The sequence below is a fragment of the Paramisgurnus dabryanus genome, chromosome 2, assembly GCF_030506205.2.
Source record: "Paramisgurnus dabryanus chromosome 2, PD_genome_1.1, whole genome shotgun sequence".
In the NCBI taxonomy this organism is placed as follows: domain Eukaryota; kingdom Metazoa; phylum Chordata; class Actinopteri; order Cypriniformes; family Cobitidae; genus Paramisgurnus; species Paramisgurnus dabryanus.
The window spans coordinates 48,966,422-48,994,256 of record NC_133338.1 but is presented as its reverse complement, the minus strand read 5'-3'; the positions used below and the strand labels follow the sequence as shown (position 1 = coordinate 48,994,256).

Below are 27,835 nucleotides of genomic sequence, written 5' to 3'. Positions count from 1 at the left end.
TAAAATGACCCAGAGAATGTTTATATTTGACCCAACAATGTGTTAAAATAACCCAGCATTTTGAAGGAAAAAGTTTCAATTTGATCTCTGTTCAATCTCATCGAAGTCTATAGAGTAACATGTAGCAATCTACTATGGTCATGTAACTTGTAGTTTAACTACTTTCTCTAAACAAAACCTTTCATCATACCGTAGCTAATTTTTTCTTTAGGGTAGTTGTCATCTTAGATAGCCACATCTCTTCAGTAGCTGGCCCAACACAGCTTATTAATGAACCAATGCAATACATATGTCATTCTGTGGGTAAGTGGCTTGTCTTCTTTATCTGCATGAAACATCACCTTTGTGTGAAGACACAATATGCATCCATTAGGCTATTACATTACAGGGCTTGGTTGCAAATCAATAGAAAGGATTTAACTGTCATGTGGCATGCTGACGTATTTTTGGCAGGGTTGGAAATCCTTTAAATAGAGAAGATCCTCCATAGCACCCCTTTTAGTCTAGATGTAAAGCATTAAAGATGGGTGATAGATTATTCATTGTGCTAATTCTTATAATCTTTATTGTCATCTCAGCCTGTGGCCAAGCAGCTACTGGTGGTCTTTCCTGCCCAGAGCACCAACGGTCCTTCGAGAACTCCTGCTATGAGTTTGTGGGTCTGCGGCGTAGTTTTCTCAGCGCTCAGGAATGGTGTGAAAGGAGCGGCGGGCACCTGGCCTTCATCCAGAATGATGAGACCCAGCAATTTCTCCAGGAACATCTGCAACCAAAGGAGAACTGGTGGATAGGACTAGCACCTTCTTTCAACAACATCACTTTGGAGTTTGGACAGGGTATACATGCTGTAACAAAAGTAGTTTAATGGAGAGAGGTTGAATAATACTGAATGTAACTACCGTAATAAGTGTTAACTGAGAAACTATTTTTACTGAGTTTGCAAAGATTATTCAATATATAATCTTAGTATAAATTTACAGCTTACTATACAATTGATTACTCTTATGAAAATTAACCCTGTTTTTGTGGTGTTTTGATTACTACTAGGAAAGCATGGTTTACTTATGGTTTCTTATTTTGTAGTAACCATGACTTTACTACAGTAACTATCTTTTTTGGTTTTAACTGTAGTAAAAACATGGTTAATTTTCATAAGGGTAATGCCACTTCTTGTCCCTAAAGAGCGATTGAACAAATTTGCCTACATTTTAGTTTTTTAAGATGTCTCACACAGCTTTGTCTTCAGGTGGCCTGAGCTGGCTGGATGGTTCTGATGTGATTTACTCAAACTGGATCCATGAGCCAGTACTGGATACTGGTTGTGGCTACATTAGCACAGACTCTGGATCTCAATGGATGATGACAAGTAACTGTAGCCAGGAATTCTACTTCATTTGTGAGTTTGGTAAGTTTAACCCTTTACATTTTTTTGTAATTTGTGAAACAAGTATGTTCACTGTATGTTTGCCCATGTCACAGATATTGTTTAGGAATGAATGCACATGTTTGCAGTATTTAAATGTATTGTTTGAATTGATGAACATAAATCAGGGGTTTTCAATCTGTGGGTCAGGACCTACTGTGGGTCGCAAAGTGGGATAAGGTGGGTCACACAAAGTTGCTTTGCTATAATGATTTTGATGAGATAAACAAAGGGTTCCCAAACTTTTTCTTTTGCGAACCACTTAAATGGGATAATCTGTGGCGGGACCCAACAACATAAAATTAATATTTTTTAATCTTTCGTGTGGTGATATATATACAGTACTGTGCAAAATTCTTAGGCCACCACAACCAGACTTGTTGTTTAGAAGTTTTAATGTCCATCCATATTTATTTTTCAATCTATTTTTTTAAGATACAAACAGAAAATACAGGAAATATGTACAAAAAAATTAAAAAATAAAAATTTCAGGACTAAATGTCTTCTTCAGGCATCGTCCGTGTTTAGTGTGACCTCTCTTGGCACTCAACACATCTTGAGCATTTTTTTGCAGAATGAAGTAAAAGACTAATTTCTTTAAAATTAGAAATTAGGATTTTATTTTATTTAGGTTCAAGAGATCATATAGTTTCCTGTTATTGCTCAAGTGGAAGGGGAGTTTACCCTAAAAACATGACTGACATCAGTTTACATTTTTATACAGTTTTTAATACTATATACACATTTCCTGTATTTTTTGGTTGTATTCTATTAAAGAGACTGAGAAACAATCATATGATCACTATAACATTGCAACACGTTGTATTAGTAAAAATTAGTTTTAATGCAATTACTAACATGACAAAGAATTTACAATATAGTTTTTCAGCATTTATTAATTCTTGTTAATGTTAGTTATTGTCAATACAGTTATTTATGTTAGTCCATGGTGCATTAACTAATGTTTACATTTTAAATGTTTGAATTTAATAATGTATTATTGAATGCTAAAATTATCTTGAACTAAGATAAATTTTGTAGTAATATTGTTCTTTGATAGTTCATGTTAGCTAATGCATTAACCAGGGCTAAACATAAAGGACTGCCCGGTGGCCCGGGGCAAGCGTGAGAGACGTTCGGGCCAGTAAAAAGTATTGTCACTTGCCCGATCGGGCCAGTGCTTGACCCTCAGTCACTAAAATATATTTTCATCAATGTATATTATTTAACATCTTGGAAGCAGACATTTACTTGGGTAAAACACGACGAAAGAAACAATGCAATATTTTGCACAATTTGCTGTCAGTTTACAGGTAAAGCAGAAAAGTTGGGAGCCATTTTTTGTTGGAAAATGTCTGTTGTGTATGTATACAATTAAATTTGACTTTTGAATTATTATTTTTAAATATGAGACACTGAAATTTTTTATTGGGGCCAGTGAAAATTTTGGCAGGGCAAGTGAAAACCTGAACCCCTGGCCTGACTGGGCCAGTATAAAAAAAATTATTTGCATTGAGCCCTGATTAACTAATTGTTAACAAATACAACTGGATTGAAAAGTGGTACCAGTCATTTTAAGGGAACATATTCAATCTTTACAGTGGTAACAGTTTTTGAAATCACATTGTTTCTATATATTGTTTAAAATGAAACCATGTTTAATTGTTATTTATTTTATCTTTTATATATTTATAGAAATTGGTCGCTCTATGTCCTGTATGAATCACAGCCCTTTTATTCAGTGTGGCTTAGATGAAGTGATAGAGATTCAGCAGAGCTTCTATGGCAGGACGACACCACACTACTGCAGGAGAAACATCTCAGCCCATCTGACATCATCACAGGAAAAGTGTGGCTGGACCAATGTGCTGGATTTAGTTGCAGGTACAAGACGCTAACATTAAAAAGAACAACTATGCTTATATGAAAATGTACTTTGTCATACCCCAGATATCATGGAAATAAACATAGTACTGTACATCACTTTCAGTAATCTGATTCTAATGAGTCCTAACGTCGTTACTACCTTATGAAAGAAAGTACTGAAAATGCTTTTGAATGAATGTTTTTTCCAGTTCAAGCTGTTGACTCTGAATGCAGAACAAACAGTATACAATATCTTTAATGTAAATAGAGCTTCAGAGAGCTTTATTATTTTTACTTTTAAATGTATTATATTACACCAACAGTGGAAAAGTGGGAAAACAAAGGGCTCTTGATATAAAAGACCATTGTATTTATATTTCAATACTAATGGACCTGCTAAAGTCTCATAGTTAGGTAAATCCTAACCCTTACATATAATAAATATTTATAAATGATCCTTACATTTCTATAGATGTTTCTGTTTACATACTGCTGTAATGTGTTTTACTATTGTCAGTGTGGCTTAGTGCTCCATCTCAATAATGTTGTTTTGACTGGCTATATTTGAATAGTTTTAACTGGTGGTTCTCGAATGTGTGACATACAACTGGTGGTCCCCCCCAGAAAATGTATGACATAAAACATTACAAAATGTAAAATGTGAATTAAACAAAACATATTAAATTATACAAAAAAAAAGAAAAAGGAACGCTTCTCTGGGTCAAAATTTTTTATAAATGATGTACAAACAATCCAGGGTGCCCTTCAAAAAAGGGCCTATAATAACAATAAATACATAGAAAAAATGAGGCACTCCTGATAAATGTTAAAAAGCCTTGAACAAAAAAATGGCTACATGCCAACGCGTTTCACGCATACAGTTTTTATCCGGGCATGATATTAAATTATACAATGTAGTGATGTTGGTTTGTAGCCCTATTTTTCTGAGGTTTAGGTTATGATAAATTAATGTATTTTATAAAATGTCTTTAAAGTGGGGCCCCACGGCACCATTTCAGGGGCCCCCCAGTTTGAGAACCACTGGGTTATAGTATTGAATAGTAATAATGAGGTTTGTTGCCCTCTCAGAGGACTGCAATGGACGACAGCTTTGCCGGGCTATAACAGATGCATCCTCTTTTGGAGAACCATGTCCCACACTTGGAAGTTACTTACTGGTGGAATACGACTGCAAATACGGTAAAAGATTTTATTTTCTATGACTACAGAAACATCAAAGTTTTTCATTCATATTACCTAACGAGAAACCTACCCAGCAACGTCTAATAGCGCTCCAAACGCAGCCCAGACGTCTAGGCTAAAACAAGGAAAAATTTGGGGGCTGTCAGTAAAAATGTAATAGACACCTAACCATAGCACAAAAATAAAATAAATAAAACCTATACACTAGGGCTGTAACGATTAATCGTGCAAATGTGCATTTTCTCAATTAATGATTTTGAATGAATTACGGTGAAATCCCGGCACATCCCAAAGCCAAGCGCTCTCGTGCAGAATGCTGCCGCAGCAGCATTACAAACGCTATTCCAGGAAATGTCTACAGGAATATTTATATCGCTGTTCTTCAAACTGTTTCAGGTATTTTCATGATAATAAAGAATATTTTGAATGATTTTGTTTAACGAGTGTTGCTTTTTTAAATGCACGTTATAAACGACTCCGACTCATAATGATTTTAGATTGATAAGGACTTCCTACTGCACAAATGCCGTAGTTTACACACAAGCTGTGTATGATACAAAGAATCGCAGCCTTGCGATTCAGAATCGAGTTCAGACAGGCATTTTTAATGGGACACATGATTAATCGTTACAGCCCTACTATACACCCTGTATTTAAGACCTGTAACTTCTATTGAAACTAATAAATATTTTGTGTTACATAGCAAACAGTGTAAATGGAAGATCTGCAGTTGATGGTGAAGAAGATTCTTCATATAAGGTGATCAAATCAAATCAAAATTAATTTACTGTAGACTATCTTGTAATGGGCTAAGACCTGTTTGTAATGTTGGACATTTAAAAACGTGAATCGGACAATAGGTGTTCTTTAAACTAAATTTGTACATATAAACTAAAAGGGAGTTTATAATAATATTGTGTTCCTCATTACTCCGCTCAAAAGCAATAATAGAGTACGTACGCATGTTCTTAAGAGAGTCACATATTTAAGCCAAGTTGATTTTTTATGGTGGAGAAGTTTTTTTTAGATAATGTGATCAAATCTAAATTAATTTATCTTTAAAATGGGCTGAGACATGTTTAATTTTTTGACCCATTTAAGATAGCAAGGTCATGATAACCTAACTGTGGGTTCATACCAGACGTGAGTTCAACGATTTGCATGAGTAGATTACATACAAAATCAGTGCAAAGACGCGATTCAGACGCGTCATTTGCATCGCCCCATGCGATGACGCGTCTGAATCGCGTCTTTGCACTGATTTTGCAATTTTGCAGCAAAAACATCGGCCATTCACCTCAAAACGTACAATTCAAATTAAACAAAACATATTAGATTATACAAAAAAAGGAACGTATAATTTAGTATAATTTAAAATATTCAAGTCGAGCGAAAAATTTGCATGACACGAAGTTAAATACCGCGAGTAATCTAGAGTAAGTTATGCTACATACACACCAAACGTGGGGCATCGCGTTACTCGCTCTAGATTACTCGCGGAATATAACTTCATGTCATGCAAATTTTTGCTCGAGTTGAATATTTTTAACTTGGACGAAGAGGCGGTTTGAGGCGAATAGGGTGTGTTTTCGCGGCAAACGCTCTGCCAATATCGCGTCATTCACATCACCCAACGCGATGACACGTCTGATCGAAAAATTTGCATGACACGAAGTTAAATACCGCGAGTAATCTAGAGTAAGTTATGCTACGTACACACCAAACGTGGGGCATCGTGTTACTCGCTCTAGATTACTCGCGGAATATAACTTCGTGTCATGCTAATTTTTCGCTCGAGTTGAATATTTTTAACTTGGACGAAGACGCGGTTTGAGGCGAATAGCGTGTGTTTTCGCGGCAAACGCTCTGCCAATATCGCGTCATTCACATCGCCCAACGCGATGACACGTCTGATCGCATTGACTTTGTATGTAATCTACTCACGCAAATCGTCAAACTCACGTCTAGTGTGAACCCACAGTAACGCGATGCCCCGCGTTTGGTGTGTACGTAGCATAAGCATCATTTCAATGGCCATTTTGTGTGCGTACGCACACTTTATAAATCAAGCCCCTGGTAATTGTTCATGTGGAGACACACTAGTTCCAATTTATTGCTAAACGTTATGTCTATATCTCACATTCCTAAACCTTTTCAAGCTTCTAAGATCTTTATGACTTTGAGACAGGACGTGCACATTAGGAAAAAACGGGACGAGTGTTCTACACAAAATGCTGCTTCCTCGATTACAATCATGTAAGAATATTTTAATGACATATTTTTCATAACCCTATGCCTTTATTTGCTAAAGTTTTTGGATGGAAAAAAGTAATAAATGCGTTAAAAATCATGTTGGCCCATTAATACTGTGTGTTTTTCTTCTAGATGCTGGAATTGTGAGACGGAGACTGTTGTTGATAAAGTCAGATTGGACATACAAGAACCAGATTGTACACAAATTAAATGGTTTTTGGAAAACAAAGCAAGCCAGACTAATGCAAGCATTTTGTTCTGCTTTTTTAATGTTTATTACAAATGATTTCTACACCTAACAGTTAGTACCATATATAGAAACTTAAATTTTTTCACATTATTCACATTATTTTCACATACATTTTTCTGTTTATAGCCAAGTGATCCGAACACCTGCACATCGGATGGCGTAAACATGAAAAATTTTGATAATAATAAAACAACTGTGGAGATCCCAACTAAAGACCTCAATTGTTCTCAGAACTATTTGGTGAAGGTCACCTGTGAGTTCATTTGACATTTTAAGTTACGTAGCAATCTATGAAAAAGCAGAACTAACATCTTTTTCCTTTATGGTGTAGGCAATAAAACTGGCACAACAAATTATGGGAATTATGTCATTTCAAAAAACTCACTATGTCTACCATTCAACCCTTTACTGTCCACTGCCGCGAACCTGTTGATAGCGATGAATGACACACAAAACATAACTGATGTCAAAAAGGTAAATTATCACATGACTACCATCAGTTTTATATGCATAAGTGGTTTAAAATAATTGTGATGATTACAGTACTTTTTATTAAAAAGTTTACTTTTTTCCACATGCAGTTGCGAGCACACCTTCTTTTAAATATTTGCGCAGCTTTAAACAAAACCAACTTAGTTAAGATAGATTATGATGTGCTGATGGTTGCTAATGCTATAGAGGACATCGTTGAAGAGGTCGATGAGTTGGACTCTGATGGTCAGGTAATACAGAGACCTAGATACATACACTAGATCAAATTTTACGGTCCCGTAGCGGTTGATATGACATTTTTGTTATTCTCAGGTGGAGGCTGGTTGCGTAATAGAAAGCATCGGTCGCTCGCTCTCTTTCGTTGATATTTACACGGCCAACACCACTGTACTAGATGATGCAGCTCAGCACATTGTTAACTCTGTTAGCTACGTTGTTGAAGCCTTTAGTAAAGTTTATGAGGTACCTTGAACTTATGTAAGTTACATTAACAGTTAATTAAGAAATGTTTCACTACTGATGACCTCCTACTTTATTGCAGGTAGAGACCGCTAGTTATTTGGTCAATGGTCTGGATTTTGTGCAAAGTTATCTTTTAGAAAATAAAACGACAGGCCAGGAGCCAACTATTCTTAGAGCAGACCATGTTATTATTTATGTCAACAGGTAAGACGGTCACATCGCTGTAAATGTTAAAAATAAAACTGAAGTAAAAGTCTGCAGTCTCAAATGTTTTGACAACATTTTGTGTGTGTTTGTGTATTTTGATGTTTTCTGTTTAGATTATATCCTGCTGACATACAACAGGCTTTCAGCGCGCCGAATGAAGGATCAGCTACCTTCTCAATGCCAAGTCTGGCTGATAATGCTTTGTCGAGCACAGTGGAGCCAGTGGATGTGAGAGTATGTGTCATTACATCACCACACATTAGACAATATGTGTAAAAGACTAAACTTGTATATCTAGCTAGACTTTGCTGCCGTACCATAGCTGCAGCAGGTGCAATGATATTGCACAGCGCACAGCGTTTATAGTATACTATACTATATACTATAAAATACCTTTAAGACCAAATACACCTGTATCCCCTACATGATTTTTATACATGATTGTTATAAATAAATAGGTTTCATTAAGGTTGTGTAAAAACCGAGGGGCAACCTTCCGATCTCTCTTATGATCAATTCACATCAATTCCCATAGACCACCATGTTAAAAATGCCAAAATTTACAGTAGAAAATAATATGTTTACAGCCTGGTACAAAAAGTGTTTGTATAGCTAATTTTGCCCTTCATGAGAACTGTGAGGGGGGTGAATTTTTTTGTAAATCATTCGTTTAAATTAAATTAAGCCTTAAACTTCTGCATAATTAAGGGAGTGGCCACTAGAGTGAGGGGTAAACGGCCACTGCTGTCACTAGGAGGCTGTTTACACTTGGCATTAACATGCGTTTTCGTCGATCGGATCACAAGTGGACGACGTTAATGCCAGGTGTACACGGTGTTCAAAACATTTTGAGCTCGTCCACTTTCGACCACTTTCAACCACATTCAAGAGGTAGTCGAAACCACTTTCGATCGGATCGCTTTGGAGTTGCGGAACGCACATGTGCTTGAATGTGTTCGAACAGCCACATGCGACTGCCTTCTCTCTGCCCATTTATCTAATCTAAGGTATTAAACACAAGTTTTACGTCTTTTTTTGACTTCTGGTGTGAACATACGGTGAACAGCGCTATTTTTAGCCTTTCATTGATAAAACTAAACCGGCTGATCTCTGTAGTTTCGTTTTGAAAGCTGTGAAATTGCGCAATCCTATTTCATCAATTGCGCTGAAATTCAGAGAAAGCTCTTACGTACACACGTACAAAACACTGTGCAGCATGTTTACTTGCTAAACAAGCAGTGGACTCCGACATAATATTAGTTTGCGTCCATATAACCTCATAAATACTCCCGCTCGGGTTTGAATGACAGCAGAGAGACTCGCCCACAGTCTCACAGACCACCCCCTCACAGTATTCAGGACAGAAGCGGTCGAAAGTGGACAAAAGAGACAGATTTAAATACCAGGTGAAAACGTAATGTGATCCGATCGATGAAAACACATCTTAATACCAAGTGTAAACAGCCCCTAGAATTGAGCTAGGCGGGCGTGGTTTCAGCAACCAGCCACCTCAGCTTAGATGGGGACAGCAGGTAACGCCTACTTTAAGCTTCAAAAACGATCTTCATAAACCAATGGGTGACGTCACGGACACTACGTCCATATTTTTTTACAGTCTATGGTAAAAACTTGAAAAAAAATACTGTACAAACTTGATATACTCGATGCAATACTGTGTCTTATGGGGCATACACAAAAAACGTGAGTTCAACGATTTGCGCGAGTAGATTACATACATCCGCGCGTGGGGCGATGCAATTGACACGATATGCGGCTTTCACATATGACGCGGTGTGCGCTGCGCTCACGCTGGGTTCCGTGCAGCCAGTTAATTTGTGCTCTGATGGCCAGACCAAAGTAGGTGGGGTTTTCAATAAATTACTACAGTGTTTACATTTGCGTTAAATAGTCGATGAGGAATACAGAGACTGATGTTGCCCGTCTCTGTTTCACTTAACTTTAAGCTGCCTACCTCCAACAAGCTACTTGACCTAAAACACACCTGACATGCCAACTTGAATTGCTACGTGTTTCCATGACACGGCTTTCCTTCCGATGTCTCTGTAGGAGCATAAACTTGTTTTATAAAGCTCCAGGAATTCCGATTATAAGCTTATCGTCCATATTGCTTGTTTGGATGCCCCGTTTCTATTGGGCGCGTGGGTAATCGTCACAGAGCGCAGCGCAATAGTTAAACTACTTTGAACTTTGTTATCCTGTTGGAGATGCAAAACTTGTATGGTAACAACCAAGTCTTTTTCCAATCAACATCAGGAATCAGATTGTCCCAGAAAAATTTCCCTCGAGGAGAGCTCTTATTCTTACTATGTATCACATTTCTAATGAATTTGTTGTTACATTTTCTATCATCAAAAAGGTCAAAGATAAAAGAAACACCATGTGCATGCTCGCTCTAGATTACTTCCAGAATATTTAACTTCGTGTCATGCGAATTTTTTGCTCGAGTTGAAAATTTTCAACTTGGGCGAAGACACATTTGAGGCGAATAGGGCGTGTTTTCATGGCAATTGAATTGAATTTGTATGTAATCTACTCACGCAAATCGTTGAACTCGCATCAGGTGTAAACCCACAGTAAATATTCAACTCGAGTGAAAAATTAGCATGACACGAAGTTAAATCCCGCGAGTAATCTAGAGCGAGCAACTGTCTGGTGTGTACGTAGCATTAGAAGTATGCTCTTATTTGTAATCTTTAACACATTTTATAAAAACATATCTTTTTTGTTACAGCTGAAAAATTTTCTTATTGACCCATGGAAATATGGTCCTGTCACTGTTGGTACTGTGGGTGGTTTTTCCATCACTAAACCACGTTTAAATTCTACATTTCCAGTAGAAGGTCTTTCTCAGGACATTGAGGTAAGATACCTCACAATTTCTGTGCAATAATAACATTGTGTAGTGCCAGAGGAGATTCCTGACTGAATATCTTGCTGATTATGAGTTGATATTATTTAAAGAGTCTGATTTACTAAACAGGGACCTAACGATTTTCCATTTTGCCCAATCACCAGATCTGGTTACCAAGGCCAGAGACGAGTCTAAACAAAACCTTTCTGAACCTGAGCAGCTATAGCACCATGACGGTTAACGTGACAGCTGAAAACACATCCATAGTTTTCAGTCTAGAACCCTCTGAAGAAATACCGCTGATCTTACTGCTGGGCTATGAGGACTATCCTTCTGATAAAAACTATATAGCCAAAGTAACACTTCCTCTAGAGGGAAATTCGCTAGGTGAATCATACGATAATGTTTAAATTGATTAGAAACAATGGCTTGTTGTTTAACAGTTGAAATTGTAACAAGCATGTCTTTGTATTTGAATCTTTTTTTATACAGTGGAAAGGTACACATGGGTAGTGAGTGCCAGTCAGTTGCCAAGAGAAATTGGCATTTACTACCTTTTGGTAAGGCCTATTGTTTCTCCGGGTGTGAAGTCTGTGAATGCCACAGTGATTATTACAACCATTACTGCCCATTGCATTTTTTGGAAGCTGAAAAAGTCAGAATGGGGCGACTCAAATTGTAGGGTGAGATACCTCTTTTTCACCTCCAATTTTTTATATTGTTTTATTTATAAAATACAAGCTTACTGTAATTATACTTTCTGTCAAAATTGTTTTAGGAATAATTCACAGTTTTTCGTTCATCTTGTGTTTTATGCATAAGATCCTTTATGATCTAAATACAAAATGTGTATATCCTCCTATAAAGCACTTGTGACACATTTGTTGTAATTAACGCCCTTACAGTATGTGACCCTGGACCACAAAACCATAAATCATAAGTCGCACGGGTATGTTTGTAGCAATAGCCAACAATACATTGATTGTATGGGTCAAAAGTTTAAATTTAATGCCAAAATCATTAGGATATTAAGTAAAGATAATGTTCGATGAAGATATTTCTTACTATAAATATTAAAATTGTATTTATCATTAGTAATATGTGTTGCTAAGGACTTCATTTCGACAACGATTTCTTCAATATTTTAATTTTTGCACCCTCAGATTACAGATTCTGAGATTTTAAAATAGTTGTATCTCTGCCAAATATTGGAAGGCTTATTTATTTAGTGTTCATATGACATATAAATCTCAATAAAAAAAAAAATAAATACTCTTATGACTGGTTTTGTGCTCCAGGGTCACTAAAGCTGCAATCCAAAAAATGTTCCTCTCTATCGCCATCTCTGTTTGAAACATAAAATTGCAGGTAACTTTACAGACTTATCTTTAAAAGCACAATATGTAAAATTTTAACATTAACGCATCCAAAAACCAATAGCACATGTTATATATTTGTTCAGTTCTGTGCTTTTATTATCGTAAATGTTTCCAACAATGTTTGATTTTGGTTTCAATTTCAAGTGCTGTACAAGTCATTGTTCGATTTCATGCAGCGCTGCGCTTGCCGATTTACACATGACATCAAAGTATCGCAAGAGAAATTCGATAGCATTAAAGGGGACAGAGACTGAAAAACCATTTTTACCTTGTCTTTGTTGAATAATGGTAGTCTACCCGCATTCACGAACATTCAAAAAGTGCTAGACATGCTAAACATCTCAGTCTCATAGAAATTTCTCTTTTAGAAATGTCAGTCAGAAAACGGCCCAATCTGAAAAACTGTTGCTTATGACATCACAGGCATCTAACTGCCCCTCCACTTTAAAATAATTGGCTAAATTTTTTGAGTGGCAGCAAAGTCAGCCAATCAGTAATGAGATTGCAAGTTAAGCCAGTAGGGGGACCAAAAAGGTGCAAAACCACTTGTTTAAAATCTTTAAACAAGAGAGGTTTTTAGGAAGCTTCTAAGGCATTACAGACCCAAACAAAACAATTGTTGTCTACATGTCACATCACAGAACAAAGATAAATACTCCGTTCAATCATTCTATGTCACCTCTAAGGTACATTCACATTATAAGCGACTTTGTCGCTGTGTGCGCGAGACGTTTCTATATCTAGTTGTCATAAACAAATAAGCATCATCCACTCCAGTAACTGACGAGAGACGGATGACGTGAACTCCACTGCTTCGTTCTCACTGGTAGTCGCTGTGGAATGTCGCTCATAATTTGCATGAAGTTAAACTTTTCTCAACTTTGTTACGCGACTGGACAAGCCCCATCCAGATGCCAACGTTTACTGTTGTGTAGTTTACTACCCGTGTAGCCGGAAGTCGCCAAGCTTCTATTGAAATCAATGAGATTGCGTTGCTCTGATACTGTTACTCGCTGCTAGTCTGAATGCAGCTTTACTGTTTAGTTGCGTACTGTTGAGTCTTGCAATACTTTGATGTCACACGTTAAACGAAATGTGCAGCTCCACATGTGGTAGTAGTATTTGTAACGTCTAGCACGCCACTCTTTTTTGCTTCTATCAAGCCACACTGTTGGTTTATGTTATAATGTAACAGTTATAAATCATTCGTGAACATCATTGATGTGTCCCATCGGATTGATTTGGCAGTGGAGGTGACCCAGCAAGCAATTTTGGCTAAAACAAGGCAAAATTTGGGCTTTGTGAAAGTCTAATAGACGTCTAACTATAGCCCAAGAATAGACGATGCATATACTTTTAGAACATGTAAAAGAAATGAAAGCAAACACCTTGAACACCTATTGACTTTCCTTACACAATGGAATATTGTACATCTCCAAGTTATTTTGGCAAAAATGGCATGTAACCAAATTTAATGTTATTTAGGGTAGAAGTGGGTTACTCATAGCCTTATGTGCCTTTAAGTGAGCAATAACCGTGTAATGGCACAAGACAGTTTGTATAATAAATAATTTTAAGCTTAGCCTTGAGGATCAATATTTTATGTGTCTGCTCAATAACTAATTTTGGTCTATTTTAACCCTAAAAATTATGAATTGCAGCTTTAAGTAAGGCATAATATAAGTAGCCAAAATAAATATGTTTAAATTCTCCGTTTTAGGTTGGCCCTTATACAAACGAATCTGCTACTCAGTGTCTGTGTAACCATCTTACCTTTTTTGGGAGCAGCTTCTTTGTCGCACCCAATACGGTCGATCCATCACAGTCCGCTCAGTTGTTTTCCAACTTTGCGCAGAACCCAGTGGTTGTGTGCTTTGTTTGTGCAATTTTCCTGGCCTACATTATAGTGGCAATATGGGCACGCCGGAAAGACCTACAGGACAAAGTCAAGGTACCTAGTTGGAATCGTTTGCCACCATGAATTGCTTTCTCTAAAACTTTTGTTGTCTGCTGATAGTATTTACGAAAGTTATGTGATAGTTAATCTTTTGTTTTTTTTGCAAAAGGTTAAAGTTACTGTGCTAGAAGACAATGATCCATTCGCAGAATACCGCTATTTGCTGAAGATCAGCACTGGACATCGCATGGGAGCTTCACCTTCATCGCGGGTTAGCTTATGTGTATATTAAAGGGATAGTTCCCCCAAAAATGAAATTTATGTTATCATTTACTCACCCTCATTTTGTTACGAACGTGTATATATTTCTTTATTATGCTGAACACTAAGGAAGCACCATTGACTTACATAGTAGGAAAAATACAACACATGAAAGTTTGGTTACAAAATATCTTCCTTTGTGTTTAGCATAACAAAGAAATTAACAACATGAAGGTGAGTAAATGATGACAGATTTTTGATTTTTGGATGAACTAGTCCTTTAAGGCAGCTTTCCACTATGACTTAAATTTTGCCCCTTTTATAGTTACATTTATGTAAGTGCATTTATGACATGCATTTTGTATATGCATTTCCTGGGGATCAAACCCATTAAAGGAATAGTCTACTCATTTTCAATATTAAAATATGTTATTACCTTAACTAAGAAGAGTTGATACATCCCTCTATCATCTTAGTGCGTGCACGAAAGCGCTGGGGCGCGCTGCGACACTTCGATAGCATTTAGCTTAGCCCCATTCATTCAATGGTACCACTCAGAGATAAAGTTAGAAGTGACCAAACACATCAACGTTTTTCCTATTTAAGACGAGTAGTTATACGAGCAAGTTTGGTGGTACAAAATAAAACGTAGCGCTTTTCTAAGCGGATTTAAAAGAGGAACTATATTGTATGGTGGAACAGCACTTTTGGGAGTACTTCGACTCGCCTGAAAAATCCGCTCCCCTTCTCCCTCTCATAATGGGAGAGGGAGGGTGTTACTGCGCCGAGTCGAAGTACTCCCAAAAGTGCTGTTCCGCCATACAATATAGTTCCTCTTTTAAATCCGCTTAGAAATAACTACTATATTTAAATAGGAAAAACATTTATGTGTTTGGTCACTTCTAACTTTATCTCTGAGTGGTACCATTGAATGAATGGGGCTAAGCTAAATGCTATTGAAGTGTCGCAGCGCGCCCCAGCGCTTACGTGCACGCACACAGATGATAGAGAGATGTATCAACTCTTCTTAGTGAAGGTAATAACATAGTTTAATATTGAAAATGAGTAGACTATTCCTTTAAGTTGAATTGCTAGCAGCATGCTGTACCAGATGACCATCTGTCACAAATTGTAGACATCATCTCAGCCCGATCACATTTTCGACTAGTGGCACGCTGCCTTTAACGTAAACCCTCCTTTATAAATTTTTACCTAGTTCCAATACACATCAACTCCTCAATGCCATTATAATTTTTTAGGTGATAGTGATAATACAAGGTACAGAGGGAGAGTGTGAGCCCCACCATCTGACTGACCCTGACAAGCCAGTATTTGAGAGAGGAGGAGTGGACTTGTTTCTGCTGACCACACCCTACTCGTTGGGAGATGTGCAGAGCATCAGACTGTGGCATGACAACTCAGGAGATCATCCATCTTGGTAAATAAATTGGTGTAAAGGGGACATTCAGTCAACATCTATTCACCTTGTGTCATGTAAATCATGACAGAATTTTCATTTATGGCTGAACGAATCCTTTAAAGTAATTTTTTTATTATGGTATTTAAAAAAAAGACTAATCTGTAAGCTTAAAAGATTACTAAATTTTCTTAAAAAAATCCAGATTATTTACTCACCCCATGTCATCCAAAATGTTTATGTCTTTATTTGTTCAGTCAAGAAAAAACTTTTTTTTGAGGGAAAGATTCGAGGATTTTTCTTATTTTAATAGACTTTATTGGACCCCAAACTTTACAGTTTGAATGCAGTTTAAAATTGCAGTTTCAAAGGGCTCTAAATGATTCCAAACAAGGCTTAAGGGTCTTATCTAGAGAAACGATTGTCATTTTTGGCAAGAAAAATACAAAATATTAGGGTTTCCACGGGTCCTTGAAAGTTTGTGAATCTGGGGGAAAAAATTCAAGGCCCTGGGAAGTTTTTGAAAATAAACATGCACAGATACAGGTCATTGAAAGTGCTTGAATCTATTTTATGCAAGGAGTTTTCTGGAAAAAAATCCATATAATTCACTTTGTAGTGTAGGATAATATCATAAAAATTCTAGACTTTTTAAGCACACATGCTCTACACTGTTCTCTTTAAACGTTATATCTTCTGTATGCGAATGTTGATTCATATCAAAATGCTTTTTTGCATAGTTGTGTTTGACACATGAAAACGTTTAGGGTTACGTATGTAACTGTTGTTACCTTAGAAAGGAACGAGACGCTGTGTCTCTGTTGCCATACTTCCTGCATCCCTCTAACCCCGTCTTTGGCAATATTTCAGATAGCGATATACTTCCTTGCTCCCGCATAACCCTGTCTTTGTCATTAAGCCTCACCATTGGTTGAATTTCATATATACATTCAGACGCACTTACCCCTGGAGGGTCCCCAAAGTGTCACCGCAGTGACGCAGTGCGAGTTCCCTCAAAAGGAAACTGTAACAATGTATCTTAAAAGGTAATGCGATGTAACCTTGCTCTCACTTATAAATGTGTCCCCACATTTAGTCCTTGAATTTGAGGGTATTGCACCTGGAAAGTCCTTGAAAGGTCCTTGAATTTGAAGGTAACTAAGGTGTAAATATGCACTTTTAAACCACAACTTTTCGTCTTGCACCGGCCTTGTGATGCGCCAGCGCAACCTCACGTAGTTGCGTAAGCACGTCGAAATAATTAGCAACATGACCCAACTTTCAAAGATCCAATCAGATCTCAGTGGACAAAATCAAGTCCCGCCCTACCTTTTTACTAATTTCAGAAGCCGTTTCACTCGGATTTACATCACCAAGGAGAAAATAAGACATTCACTACAACCGTTTCATATATATATGTTGATCTGCATGTCATGTGACTATTAAACAACACATATAAGAAAACTAAAATCTCACACAAAATGGACAGATACGTTTGATGCACCAGATAAAGTTCCAATAAAACGTAATAAGAACAATAACTATGTAAAATTTTACTTATAAAAACTTTTACAGTTTTTAAAGTTAAACATGCAAATGTGCTAGTCAGTTATTGAAATATTTGTGTACACTCATGCTGTATGCTGACATTGTTCGCTTACTGTATGCTCATCAGGTTTGTTAACTCAGTGATGGTACAGGATATGGAGACTGGGCAGAAATGGCATTTCCTATGCAGCTCATGGCTGTCGGCTGACGTAGACGACTGTACTGTCGAGAGAACGTTCCCTGTAGCAACAGACGAAGACCTGAAGGGCTTTAGGTGAGCACACATCTGTAAGTAATGCAACAGATTAAAGGAAATCTTTAAAAGCCCACAATTGTCTTCTTTTCTACAGCAATTTGTTCTTCATGAAGACAACAACAGATTTCTGCGACGGTCACATTTGGTACTCTGTGGTCAGTCGACCACCCAGCAGTAACTTTACCCGAGTGCAGCGCGTCTCTTGCTGTTTCTCTGTGCTGCTTTGCTCGATGTTGACCAGTATTATGTTCTATGGGGTTCCCACAGACCCTTCAGAGCAGACAATGGAAATGGGTATGTCTCATATTAGTGACTCGTATGATATATCCAACTATGACTATTCGTAATCAAATGAATGCAAATATAAAATAAAATGTGGAAAAATGAGTATTGAGTATTATGGTCGGTGGCCTTTAATGTAAACCCACCTTTAGAAAGGTAGAACATGTTGTGATAGCAACACCAAGGACATGGGTTTGATCCCCAGATAACACAAATACTGATAAATGGATAGTTTAAATTATTAAAATGATCTCTTAACTGAATTGCAATATAATATACATAACTATATTATCAGTGGTATATAAAGACCCTACATAATGAACTGTATTGTTTTTATTACCTTAGAATGAGCCATTTTTATCTTCATACACCGCGGGTCCCCATGTATGGAAGTCGCCATTTTGCGTCATTGTGTTTTTACAGTAATTTTGTCACTACGTTGTCTCAGTCGATGACATGTTTGTCCTGTGGCGGCTACCGTAGCTTCACTACGCATTTTGAAATAGAGGGGTGAGCTGGACTAAAGCTCGATTTATAGTCGTGCGTAAGCTCTACGGCGTAGCTACGTAGGTTATCTGTAGCCTGTGCGTAGCTCTGCATAGCCTGACATGCACCTCGCAAAATGTTTGACAGCGCGTCAGTTTTATGCGGACTGCAAGCGCTGTGATTGGTCCACTAGAACCCGTCCCATCAGATCAAAAAACTGTGTCAAAGGTATTTCCGTTTGCGACAGTGAAAACAACACAGTGGACCTTTAAATGCATTATAAGTAATTTTGGATAAAAGATTTTGCCAGATGCATAAGGGGGCGTGCACACCAAAGCTTTAACGCACGCGGCCGTCGTATGTTTTCAATTGTTTCCAATGGAAGCGTAGCTTTTTCAAAAAAGCCAGCAGCTAGCGTTTATTTTACGCGCTACAAGCAGCGTTTTCAACATTCAGCTCGTCAATGTCAGCTCTCACACGGCCGTCCAATCACAGTGGAGGAGGGGCGGGACACAACAACCAACCGGCGCATTGTACAACGTCTGATAAACAAAGCAGAAGTATCACAGCAACCATAGTGCTCAGCTGAAAAAACCTGTCGCTCATCGGAAAAAACAGCTAGCATTCGGCACCCTCCACACGTTTTCAGCCGCGTTTAAAAGCTTTGGTGTGCACGCTACCTAAATGTTAAAAAAGTTATTAAATGTAACCTTTTGATTCCAAAGGTACCATTCAGCTTACCTGGAGTCAGGTAATAATCGGCTTTGAGAGTTCCATCATCGTGTTCCCCATCAACTTGCTAATCGTGGGTATCTTCAGACACTCGCGTCCCAGAGAAAAGAAAACAAAACAAAAGAAGGGAAAAAAGAAGAGTAAAACCGACAAAGATTTCTCCTCATTCTCTTCACATTTTGACCAGAACAACATCACTGTGGAATTCATCATCAAAGTAAGGCTTACATTATTTTGATTTAAATAAAATGTCACAGCTTTATTCAGTATTGTATGTGATATCATGGTGCTGCTTTAATATCTACCATAGTACCGAACAGTGTTGGGTGTAACTAGTTACTAAGTAATTAGTTACTGTAATTAAATTACTTTTCCCTTGAAAAAGTAAAGTAAGGGATTACTCTTATTTTTCTTGTAATCTAATTACAGTTACTTTTGATGTAACTAAATACTGTGTATGGACTCTAAAACTATTATGTTAACAGTAATACAAAGGTGGATTTAACATGGTTTAAGTTTAAAATTATCACTATTAACTGGTTGATTATTAGCATTAATAATAATGAGATGCTGGCTGTTTATTAAAGGGATAGTTCGGCCAAAAACGATATTAAACCCATGATTTACTCACCCCCAAGCTGTCCGAGTTGCATATGTCCATCGTTTTTCAGACAAACACATTTTCGGATATTTTAGAAAATATTTTATATCTTTCAGTTGATTAAATGTAATGTTACGGGGTCCAGCAATAGTCCACGACCTTCAAGTCCAAAAAAAGTGCGTCCATCCTTCACAAATTAAATCCAAACGGCTCCAGGATGATAAACAAAGGTCTTCTGTGGGTAATCCGTGCGGTGTTGTTGTAGAAATATCCATATTTAAAATGTTATTAACGTTATAAACTACCTTCCGGTAGCGCCGCCATCTTAGACTCAGGAGAGAGTATTAGCGTAGTGTACGCACTTTTCTTAGTGACGTATGACAAATTCGGAGAGCGGGGGGACAGTGCAGCAGCAGAGAAACTCTGTAAGCTGCGTAAGCTCTCATCCTGAATGCGCATCACTCTAAGATGGCGGCGCTACCGGAAGGTAGTTTATAACGTTAATAACATTTTAAATATGGATATTTCTACAACAACACCGCACGGATTACCCACAGAAGACCTTTGTTTATCATCCTGGAGCCGTTTGGATTTAATTTGTGAAGGATGGACGCACTTTTTTTGGACTTGAAGGTCGTGGACTATTGCTGGACCCCGTAACATTACATTTAATCAACTGAAAGATATAAAATATTTTCTAAAATATCCGAAAATGTGTTTGTCTGAAAAACGATGGACATATGCAACTCGGACAGCTTGGGGGTGAGTAAATCATGGGTTTAATATCGTTTTTGGCCGAACTATCCCTTTAATGCTTAGCAAATATCTGATTCTGCAAAACCTTATTCTACGTCCTTAACCCTCACCATTTCTACCAATACTTAAAATTAACAACTTCTTTTGTATTAATAAGCAGTATTTGGAGTATATTGAGGCAAAAGTAGTTAATAGTTAGTTAATAGAGATGATTGGACTCTAAAGTGGGACCAGAATAATTGATGTACTTTTATATATGATTTTTTTAAGCCATTTCAAGCCTATCCTTGTATCATGTACTAAATAGGATTTAGAAAGTAATTAGTAATAAGTAATTAAATACTTTTTTTAGAGAGTAATTTGTAAAGTAATCTAATTACATGATTAAAGATGTAATTAGTAACTAGTAATTAATTACTTTTTTTGAGTAACTTACCCAACACTGGTACCGAATGATTACCACCTTGTTCCTATTACTATATGGTACATAACGAAACATGGCATTACATTTTTTACATTTTATTTCCTGATCTTTCATTAGGACATTCAGAGAATCATTTACTTGTTTGCAAATGCCATGAAATTCCCAGTGCCAAACACAGCAAAGGACGCGGATAATGCAAACATCAACATGATGCTATCAGAGCTCCATAAGCTCATCGAACAACAGCGCTCGACGCACAAAAACGACCCCTCGTCTGTATTCTCGCTCTACATCCACCATCTCCTCAAACAGCTTCAAAACGTGGAGGGTGAAGTGAGGATGTTGGGGCCTTCTGGCTTTTTAAGACCTGGGTCCTACAGCCAAATTTTACTACAGATCCAGAACATTAGGAAACTGCTGGAAAATCACCTTTACTACGGTTCACTCGGTCAGCATGCAAACGGCTCAAGCGCAACCAAAGACAAAAAGAAGTCCTGTTGGAACGGTCTGCCCTGGTGGTTCGTGTTTGTGGGTTGGCTTCTCGTCGCTGGAACCAGTGTGGTGTCTGGGTACTTTACCATGTTGTATGGGCTTAAATATGGGAAGGATCGTTCAGTCAGCTGGATCATCTCCATCGTGATGTCCTTCACTGAGAGCCTCTTCTTCACCCAGCCTGTTAAAGTAAGGACTTGGGTGTGGCGATTGATAAATCGAATTGATTTTTTTAATATTTGCACTGTGTCGACCCAAGGTTAACTCTTTCTGACAATAGCATTGCGGGTTTCATTTACCAGGTCATTCTTTTTGCAATATTCTTCGCCTTGGTGGTGAAAAACGTCAATTCTGATGATGACCTTGTAGACACTTTGTGTAAAAAAGCAAGCACTCGATCAGGTACTTGTTGTTATTCAAGCATGCATGAGACATACCAGCCAATATCTCATTTTATAAAGCAGATGTGGTATTTTATATTCATTCATGCTTTGTTCTACAGAAAGTCCTGACGGATTGCGACTTGCTAAAAGGGACTGTACGCGAAAGTACTACGTGCCCCCGCCTCGCTCCGACATGGAGAAGTTTAAAAGAAACCTGGCCAGACAGCGGAAAGCAAGAGCGCTCATTGTGGAGATTCTAGGTGAGATGAAACAACTTTTGTATACCTTGAAATTTAAGCAACAGCCATGATTTTAGACACCTGCATTACATCTGTACTTCCTCTGCAGTTTTTGTAGGGTTCCTGTGGATGCTACTTATGGTGGCATATGGCCAGCGAGATTCAAATGCGTTTTACCTCACTCGACACATTCAGCAAAACTTTGAAAAAGGACTGTCAGACACTATGAGCCACAGTGATGTGTTTAATTGGGCAAACAACACACTTCTTGAAAGCTTATATGGACCGATTCCAGGTACCTTCATTATATTGACATCAAACAAATATAGCAAGGGCTATATTGTTGTTCATTTATTGTTAAATGTAATACCGAACTCAAAACTTTGCTTCTGTATAGCTCAGTGGTGGGGAATTGGGTTAGCAGCCCAAAGAGACATGGGTTCAAACCCAGGAAACACACATTCTGATAAAAAATGTCGCTTTGGATGAAAGTGTCTGCCAAATGCATAAATGTAAACTTTGTTTGACAACAGCCTGAAGTAAAGTAGACTAATTTGTTTCAAACGTTTCTTCGCGACTGTTGAAAGTATTCAACTCAAGAGAAAATTTGCATTTTGCGTCTTTTGTGAGGCCAAATACATTATTTTGAATGTAGCCACACGATAAGCGCGCTCAAATAGAGAGTGACGCGCAGCCAGTTGAAAATAGTTCAACTTTTTAGAATGCTGCCTCGAAAGCGCATTGGAAGATCGCATTTTCCATGTGGTTTTAGACGCAAAATGTGAACCGCCCTAATGGGATTACATACAAAGTCAATGCAAAGATGCGAATAGATGCAAACTCACGCAGGACAGGACAAATAAGGCAAATTTGGCGGCGCGATTGCCGAAAAAGCACGTTATTTGTCTCAAACGAGTTTTGAGTATTCAACTCAAGAGAAAGTAACAACAAAGAATAATGCTACGTACACACCAAATGCAAAGCATCGCGTTCTTTACTTTATGGGACATACACACCAAACGCGAGTTCAATGATTTGCGCGAGTAGATTACATACAAAGTCAATGCAAGATGCGATCAGACGCATCATCGCGCAGGTCGATGCGAATAAGGCAAATTTGGAGGCGGGATTGCCGAAAACATGCGTTATTTGTTTCAAACGTTTCTTCGCGACTGTTGAAAGTATTCAACTCAAGAGAAAAATTTGCATTTTGCGTCTTTTGTGAGGCCAAATACATTATTTTGAATGTAGCCACACGATAAGCGCGCTCAAATAGAGAGTGACGCGCAGCCAGTTGAAAATAGTTCAACTTTTTAGAATGCTGCCTCGAAAGCGCATTGGAAGATCGCATTTTCCATGTGGTTTTAGACGCAAAATGTGAACCGCCCTAATGGGATTACATACAAAGTCAATGCAAAGATGCGAATAGATGCAAACCCACACAGGACAGGACAAATGAGGCAAATTTGGCGGCGCGATTGCCGAAAAAACGCGTTATGTGTCTCAAACGAGTTTTGAGTATTCAACTCAAAGAGAGATTAAAAACAAAGAATAATGCTACGTACACACCAAATGCGAAGCATCGCGTTCCTTGCTTTATAGGGCATACACACCATACGCGAGTTCAACGATTTGCGCGAGTAGATTACATACAAAGTCAATGCAAAGATGCGATCAGACGCAAACTCGCACGGGTCGATGCGAATGAGGCAAATTTGGAGGCGGGATTGCCGAAAACATGCGTTATTTGTTTCAAACGTTTCTTCGCGAAAGTTGAAAGTATTCAACTCAAGAGAAAAATTAGCATGACACGAAGATAAATCCTGTGTGTAATCTAGAGCAAAGAATAATGCTACGTAGATGACATAAAAGTCAATGCAAAGATTACATACAAAGACAATGCAAAGACACGATCAGACGCGTCCTCGCGCAGGGACGTGCGAATGAGTTGAATGAATTTCCTGTGCGATTGCCGAAAACACACATTATTTGCCTCAAAAGTGTCTTTGCCCAATTTGAAAATATTCAACTCAAGTTAAAAATTTGCATGACACAAGTTAAATCCCGCGAGTAATCTAGAGCAAAGAATAATGCTACGTACACACCAAATGCGAAGCATCGTGTTCCTTGCTTTATAGGGCATACACACCATACACGAGTTCAACGATTTGCGCTAGTAGATTACATACAAAGTCAATGCAAAGACACAATCAGACGTGCTCTCACGCGGGGCGATGCGGATGAGGCAAATTTGGCTGCGTGATTGCCGAAAACACGCGTTATTCGCCTCAAAGGTATCTTCGCCCAAGGTGAAAATATTCAACTCAAGTGAAAAATTTGCATGACATGAAGTTAAATCCCGCGAGTAATCTAGAGCAAAGAATAATGCTATGTACACACCAAATGCGAAGCATCGGGTTCCTCGCTTTATGGGGCTTACACACCAAACGCGCATTCAACGATTTGCGCGAGTAGATTACATAAAAAGTCAATGCAAAGACACGATCAGACGCGCTCTCACGCGGGGCGATGCGGATGAGGCAAATTTGGCTGCGCGATTGCCGAAAACACGCGTTATTCGCCTCAAAGGTGTCTTCGCCCAAGGTGAAAATATTCAACTCAAGTGAAAAATTTGCATGACATGAAGTTAAATCCCGCTAGTAATCTAGAGCAAAGAATAACTCAATGTACACACCAAATGCAAAGCATCACGTTCCTTGCTTTATGGGGCTTACACACCTAACACAAGTTCAAGTCAATGCAAAGATGCGATCAGACGCGTTCTTGCGCGTGGTAATGCGCATTTGTTGTGTACGTTGCATTAGATTACTTGCGGAATTAACTTCATGTCATGTGAGTTTGTGTCTATTCGCGTCTTTGCGTTGACTTGATTAGTATGTAATCTACTCGCACAAATTGTTGAATTTGCGTTTGGTGTTTATTAGTCTTTTTGGCCCAATTTAAACAGTAAAATAATAATAATGAAACACAAAACCGTTCAGCAAACCATAAAAATATAAAAGGTAAGCTTTTCTTTTGCCAGTAAATATTGCAGTAAGTTAATTCTATAAAATTTTTATAATATTTAACCATGTAACATCTATATGAAACACCCTATATAACATGTGACAACTTGCCCCGACCTGATATGATGTATATGGAACACAGTACAACCTTTTGGATAAAATCTGCAGTACCAAAGGATTTTTAAAATTATAAATATTTAAAGCAAACATAAAACCACTGATTACCCTACTGAAAAATCCAGCTAAGACAAGCCTAAGCTGGTAGCTGGTTTTACCTTGTTTAAGGTGGCAGTATTTGGTTTAAGCTAGTCCTCCCAGCCAGGCAAAGCTGGTCTTCCAGCCTGACCAGCTAAGTCCTGCTAGACCAGCTTAAAAAGTGACCAAAACACAGCTAGACCAGCTATTGTTGCTACACCAACAATACCAGCTAAAACTAAGCTGGGAGACCAGCTAAAACCAGTTTATATTGAGAGCTAAATTGGCCATAGTATTTAATGATATGTGTAATGATTATATTTTATTTCAATTTGCAAGGCTTCATAACAGATGGAAACTCCAAACTTGTAGGAAGTGCTCGTCTCCGTCAGCTTAGGGTGAAAAAAGACTCCTGCAAGGTTGCTAAACCCATGCAAAACACTGTTCCTGACTGTAACGCTCCATACTCTTGGGATAATGAGGACATGGGCTCTTACGGTCCAGATTGGCTTCCTTTGATTTCTTTGAATGACTCTGTAGACGTGGAATGGACGTACCAAAGCCAGTCCGCGCTCAGAGGATATCCCGCCTGGGGTGATATTGCACTGTACAGGGGAGGGGGATATGTTGTGGACCTTGGATCAGATCAGCAAAATGCTAGTAGGTGAGTAAGCAATCGCATAAACACCCAGTGCCATTTTATGGATGTTGTTGCTTGCTGTTATCCAAAAAATATGCCAATATGAAATGCAATGCCATCAACATTAACACAAGAGCATTACTAGTGAATATTACTCACTAAACATTGGGTCAAAGAGGGACAAACCTTTCAATTAACCTATGCTGGGTTGTTTTAACCTATTGTTGGATCAAATATATTTTCTGGGTTAATTGAAACCCATCGGCTGGGTTTATGCCTTTTCAACCCAATGTTGGGTTATTTTCAACCCATATTCATAATTAAAAATGTTTTATGGTATTTTATTCATACTTTCCCAAAAACTTTCTCTAAACAACAGCAAGCTTTGGTATCTGTTTGACACCACCTGGTTGGATACTTACACAAGGGCGTTGTTTGTAGAGTTTACGGTCTACAACGCTAATGTCAACCTCTTCTGTATTGTCACGCTGATACTGGAGAGAACTGCAGTCGGTGAGAAAACCTGAACAAATATTCCTAATCCTATCAAAACCAATGTGTTTGATTTCAAGAGCAAACTCTTACCATTTCGTTTACAGGAGCGTTTCAGTATCGCGATGTGATCCAGAGCGTTCGTATCTATCAGTCCACGGGCAGCTTTCAGTCTTTTCTCATAGCCGCTCAGGTCTTCTATTTCCTCTTCATCCTGTACTATACATTTCTACAGGTCAGTGCTCCGATAGTATCATTTTTATTGAACAATTCATTAATAAATCTGACTCTGGGCCACAAAACTTTTCTAAAACTAAGAATTATGCATCATTAAATAAGCTTTCCATTGATGTATGGTTTGTTAGGATAGGACAATATTTGGCCGAAATACAACTATTTAAATATCTGGAATCTGAGGGTGTTAAAAAAATCAAAATATTAAGAAAATCACACTTAAAGTTGTCCACATAAAGTCTTGAGCAACACATGAAGAGTTTGGTTCCAAAACGCAATAAATCCATTTTGACAAATTTGGGTAAAAACGTGTTTTCTATACCAAGAAAGTGACAAGATGAAAACCACTATTTTCTGTTACAAACTTTCACATCGCATCTTTAGGTTATAAAACATAAAAAATTCAAATCCATAACTTGATTTTCAAAGATTTTTTATTTTTTCCACAAAATGCTATAAATCCATGAAGTTTTTTCTAAAAATTCTATAAATCTATTCAATCAATGTATAAATGTGCATTCATTTTTGCCATTTTATATTCATTTAGTTGAACAGTTGTACACACTGATTAAAAAAATAAATATTAATGGCATTAATCAAAACACTTACTTTGTCATATTAGGAACACTGTCATTGCTGCGGTTATACTTGATGTCATCGCTTAACATTTTTCACAGCAATCAGCTGTGATTCTCGTTGACTTTGAGTAAAATTATGGAAAGTTTTTCATAAGATCCCCTGGGGTCAATGTGTTAGCACGAGAGAAGCTAGATGCTGTCGGGAGAACAAGCGATCGTCTCACAAGTGCCTCTCGCGTAAATTATTAGATGTCGATGGCTTACGTTTCTTTCCCTTCACAGAAAACCATCACAGGTTTATCAATGTTATTAAAGTATTATTTCGTTTTTGTTTGTTTGTTGATCACCAAGTAGAAAGTAGATGAGGAAAACTAGGACTGTGTACTCAATGCGCCGCCATTGTTTGTTCACATTGCGTGGAATGGTGCGCTGTAATTTGTGGAGCGGATTTATTGCAGAAAAGGAGGAGTGGCGTTTATTGCGTTTTGG

At 37.9% G+C, this 27,835-nt stretch overlaps 1 protein-coding gene across 1 annotated transcript in view; it reads left to right on the top strand.

Moving 5' to 3' along the window:
- Window positions 1-523: 523 nt before the first annotated feature.
- The window catches only part of pkd1l2b (polycystic kidney disease 1 like 2b), a 33,026-nt gene continuing 5,714 nt past the window's right edge, over window positions 524-27,835 (top strand). Inside the window, exons 1-29 of the mRNA XM_065261406.1 lie at window positions 524-836; window positions 1,247-1,405; window positions 3,119-3,307; window positions 4,379-4,489; window positions 5,196-5,251; window positions 6,681-6,748; window positions 6,878-6,974; window positions 7,122-7,248; window positions 7,327-7,469; window positions 7,577-7,717; window positions 7,800-7,949; window positions 8,029-8,153; window positions 8,270-8,390; window positions 10,909-11,037; window positions 11,193-11,415; window positions 11,521-11,711; window positions 14,128-14,358; window positions 14,474-14,575; window positions 15,825-16,003; window positions 17,658-17,804; window positions 17,881-18,080; window positions 19,280-19,503; window positions 21,185-21,748; window positions 21,862-21,961; window positions 22,062-22,202; window positions 22,291-22,476; window positions 25,742-26,066; window positions 26,422-26,555; window positions 26,642-26,769. Coding sequence (XP_065117478.1) covers window positions 524-836; window positions 1,247-1,405; window positions 3,119-3,307; window positions 4,379-4,489; window positions 5,196-5,251; window positions 6,681-6,748; window positions 6,878-6,974; window positions 7,122-7,248; window positions 7,327-7,469; window positions 7,577-7,717; window positions 7,800-7,949; window positions 8,029-8,153; window positions 8,270-8,390; window positions 10,909-11,037; window positions 11,193-11,415; window positions 11,521-11,711; window positions 14,128-14,358; window positions 14,474-14,575; window positions 15,825-16,003; window positions 17,658-17,804; window positions 17,881-18,080; window positions 19,280-19,503; window positions 21,185-21,748; window positions 21,862-21,961; window positions 22,062-22,202; window positions 22,291-22,476; window positions 25,742-26,066; window positions 26,422-26,555; window positions 26,642-26,769 — 5,004 coding nt within the window. The remainder of the gene's footprint in view (window positions 837-1,246; window positions 1,406-3,118; window positions 3,308-4,378; window positions 4,490-5,195; window positions 5,252-6,680; window positions 6,749-6,877; window positions 6,975-7,121; window positions 7,249-7,326; window positions 7,470-7,576; window positions 7,718-7,799; window positions 7,950-8,028; window positions 8,154-8,269; window positions 8,391-10,908; window positions 11,038-11,192; window positions 11,416-11,520; window positions 11,712-14,127; window positions 14,359-14,473; window positions 14,576-15,824; window positions 16,004-17,657; window positions 17,805-17,880; window positions 18,081-19,279; window positions 19,504-21,184; window positions 21,749-21,861; window positions 21,962-22,061; window positions 22,203-22,290; window positions 22,477-25,741; window positions 26,067-26,421; window positions 26,556-26,641; window positions 26,770-27,835) is intronic.